Source organism: Oncorhynchus gorbuscha, unplaced genomic scaffold (genome assembly GCF_021184085.1).
Source record: "Oncorhynchus gorbuscha isolate QuinsamMale2020 ecotype Even-year unplaced genomic scaffold, OgorEven_v1.0 Un_scaffold_20563, whole genome shotgun sequence".
Classification (NCBI taxonomy): Eukaryota; Metazoa; Chordata; class Actinopteri; order Salmoniformes; family Salmonidae; genus Oncorhynchus; species Oncorhynchus gorbuscha.
This window is the reverse complement of record NW_025761811.1, coordinates 1-2299: the sequence shown is the minus strand read 5'-3', so window position 1 is coordinate 2299 and position 2299 is coordinate 1. Positions and strand designations below refer to the sequence as shown.

The 2299-nt window shown below is 47.3% G+C and overlaps 1 protein-coding gene across 1 annotated transcript; it reads left to right on the top strand.

Annotated features, from left to right (window-relative positions):
• Window positions 1-154: 154 nt before the first annotated feature.
• LOC124031055 (trafficking kinesin-binding protein 1-like) lies at window positions 155-2107 on the top strand. Its single transcript, XM_046342090.1, has 3 exons — window positions 155-250; window positions 1554-1630; window positions 1837-2107. The coding sequence occupies exons 1-3, from the start codon at window positions 170-172 to the stop codon at window positions 2087-2089; spliced, it is 411 nt and encodes a 136-aa protein (XP_046198046.1). The 5' UTR covers window positions 155-169; the 3' UTR covers window positions 2090-2107.
• Window positions 2108-2299: the final 192 nt, after the last annotated feature.

The following is a 2299-nucleotide window of genomic DNA, read 5'->3' as shown; positions in this document are numbered from 1 at the left end:
GGAGGGAGCATGAGAGAGGAGAGAGAGGAGCATGGGGAGGGAGCATGAGAGAGGAGAGAGGGATAGAGTATGAGAGAGGAGGGGGAGGGAGCATGAGGAGGGAAGGAGTGAGCATGAGGAGGGAAGAACTGATTAATGGTGAGAGGGCTGTAACTGGTATAGAGGGGAAATGGATTTCCTTTCATCAGGTTTTGTTTTCAACCCCATTCCTCAGGTGTCAGATGGTAACAGCATTGTTTATGCAGAGGGGGTGAGTGGAGAACTTGTCTATTGCATCTCTGACTGCTTGATGTGTTGCTACTCACCACCAGTGAGGAGCAGGGAGGTAACCCTAATGCCCTGGCCCCAGGCCCTGGCCACGTCGTAACTCCCCAGCCCCAGAACTGTGATGTAAATTTAACGTAGAGAGACTTCTTGTCTGTATTAGCGTCTAGCTGTAGTGAATGTGGTCTGTGGGGAGGAGGAGATGGCTGGTATTGACCCTGTAGAGAGAAGTCATGTTTTGAGGTGTTTACAGTAGGATTAACAGGCTGGGTTAGTTCCCATGTAACCCTGTTACGTCCGTGTGATGGATCCTGTCTTGTTTTGTTTGTCCAGAATCGATTGGCTGTTTTTGGGGCCGAGAAGATTCTCTAACAAATTAACCCAATTCAGTCACATAGTCTCTCTAGAACATGGGTCTCTAACCCTATTCCTGGAGAGATACCCTCCTGTAGGTTTTCACTCCAACCCTGTTCCTGGAGAGATACCCTCCTGTAGGTTTTCACTCCAACCCTGTTCCTGGAGAGATACCCTCCTGTAGGTATTCACTCCAACCCTGTTCCTGGAGAGATACCCTCCTGTAGGTTTTCACTCCAACCCTGTTCTAGGAGAGATACCCTCCTGTAGGTTTTCACTCCAACTCTGTTCCTGGAGAGTGACCCTCCTGTAGGTTTTCACTCCAACCCTGTTCCAGGAGAGATACCCTCCTGTAGGTTTTCACTCCGTCAGTTTGGCATTAGGGTTTACAATGTCAGTTTGGCATTAGGGTTTACAATGTCAGTTTGGCATTAGGGTTTATTTACAATGTCAGTTTGGCATTAGGGTTTATTTACAATGTCAGTTTGGCATTAGGGTTTATTTACAATGTCAGTTTGGCATTAGGGTTTATTTACAATGTCAGTTTGGCATTAGGGTTTATTTACAATGTCAGTTTGGCATTAGGGTTTATTTACAATGTCAGTTTGGCATTAGGGTTTATTTACAATGTCAGTTTGGCATTAGGGTTTATTTACAATGTCAGTTTGGCATTAGGGTTTATTTACAATGTCAGTTTGGCATTAGGGTTTATTTACAATGTCAGTTTGGCATTAGGGTTTATTTACAATGTCAGTTTGGCATTGGGTTTATTTACAATGTCAGTTTGCATTAGGGTTTATTTACAATGTCAGTTTGGCATTAGGGTTTATTTACAATGTCAGTTTGGCATTAGGGTTTTATTTACAATGTCAGTTTGGCATTAGGGTTTATTTACTCATCATCATTACTAGTATTATTATTGTCTGTCCTCCCAGGACTCTCTAGCTGCTGAGATTGAGGGCACCATGAGGAAGGGGCTGGCTATGGATGACCCGGAAGTGGAAGAGCAGAAGTAGGCCCTCATTCAATAACAATATCTACTGAAGTACATCTAACCCCATTTTAGAGCTATGCTGATATTGTGTGTGTGTGTGTGTGTGTGTGTGTGTGTGTGTGTGTGTGTGTGTGTGTGTGTGTGTGTGTGTGTGTGTGTGTGTGTGTGTGTGTGTGTGTGTGTGTGTGTGTGTGTGTGTGTGTGTCTATGGTATGTGTGTGTAGGTTGCACCCCAAGCGTGTGTTTGAGACTGTGAAAAACGTTAACCTGATGCGTCAGCGCTCCTCTCTGGCCCCGTCTCCCATGAACATCCCCGGCTCCAACCGGTCGTCCTGTCTGAACTCTGGCCGCTCCAGCTGCCTGTCCACGCCCCGCTCCAGCCTGTACGGAGGAGATATGGGGAGCATCCTCATAGACAACCACACCAACAGCTTCATACTGGAGACGCCTGACCACAGGTGCTGCAACTGGGACTGAGACATGACTCTACTCGCTGGCTGGCTCTCTTTCACATTGAAGATGAAATCTCTCTCTCGCTCTCTCTCGCTCTCTCTCACTCTCTCGCTCTTCTCGCTCTTCTCTCGCTCTCTCGCCTCTCTCGCTCTCTCGCCTCGTCTCGCTTCCGCTCCTCGTTTTCCCTCTCCTCGCTGCTCTCGCTCTCGCTCTCTCGCCCTCGGCCTCTCTCTC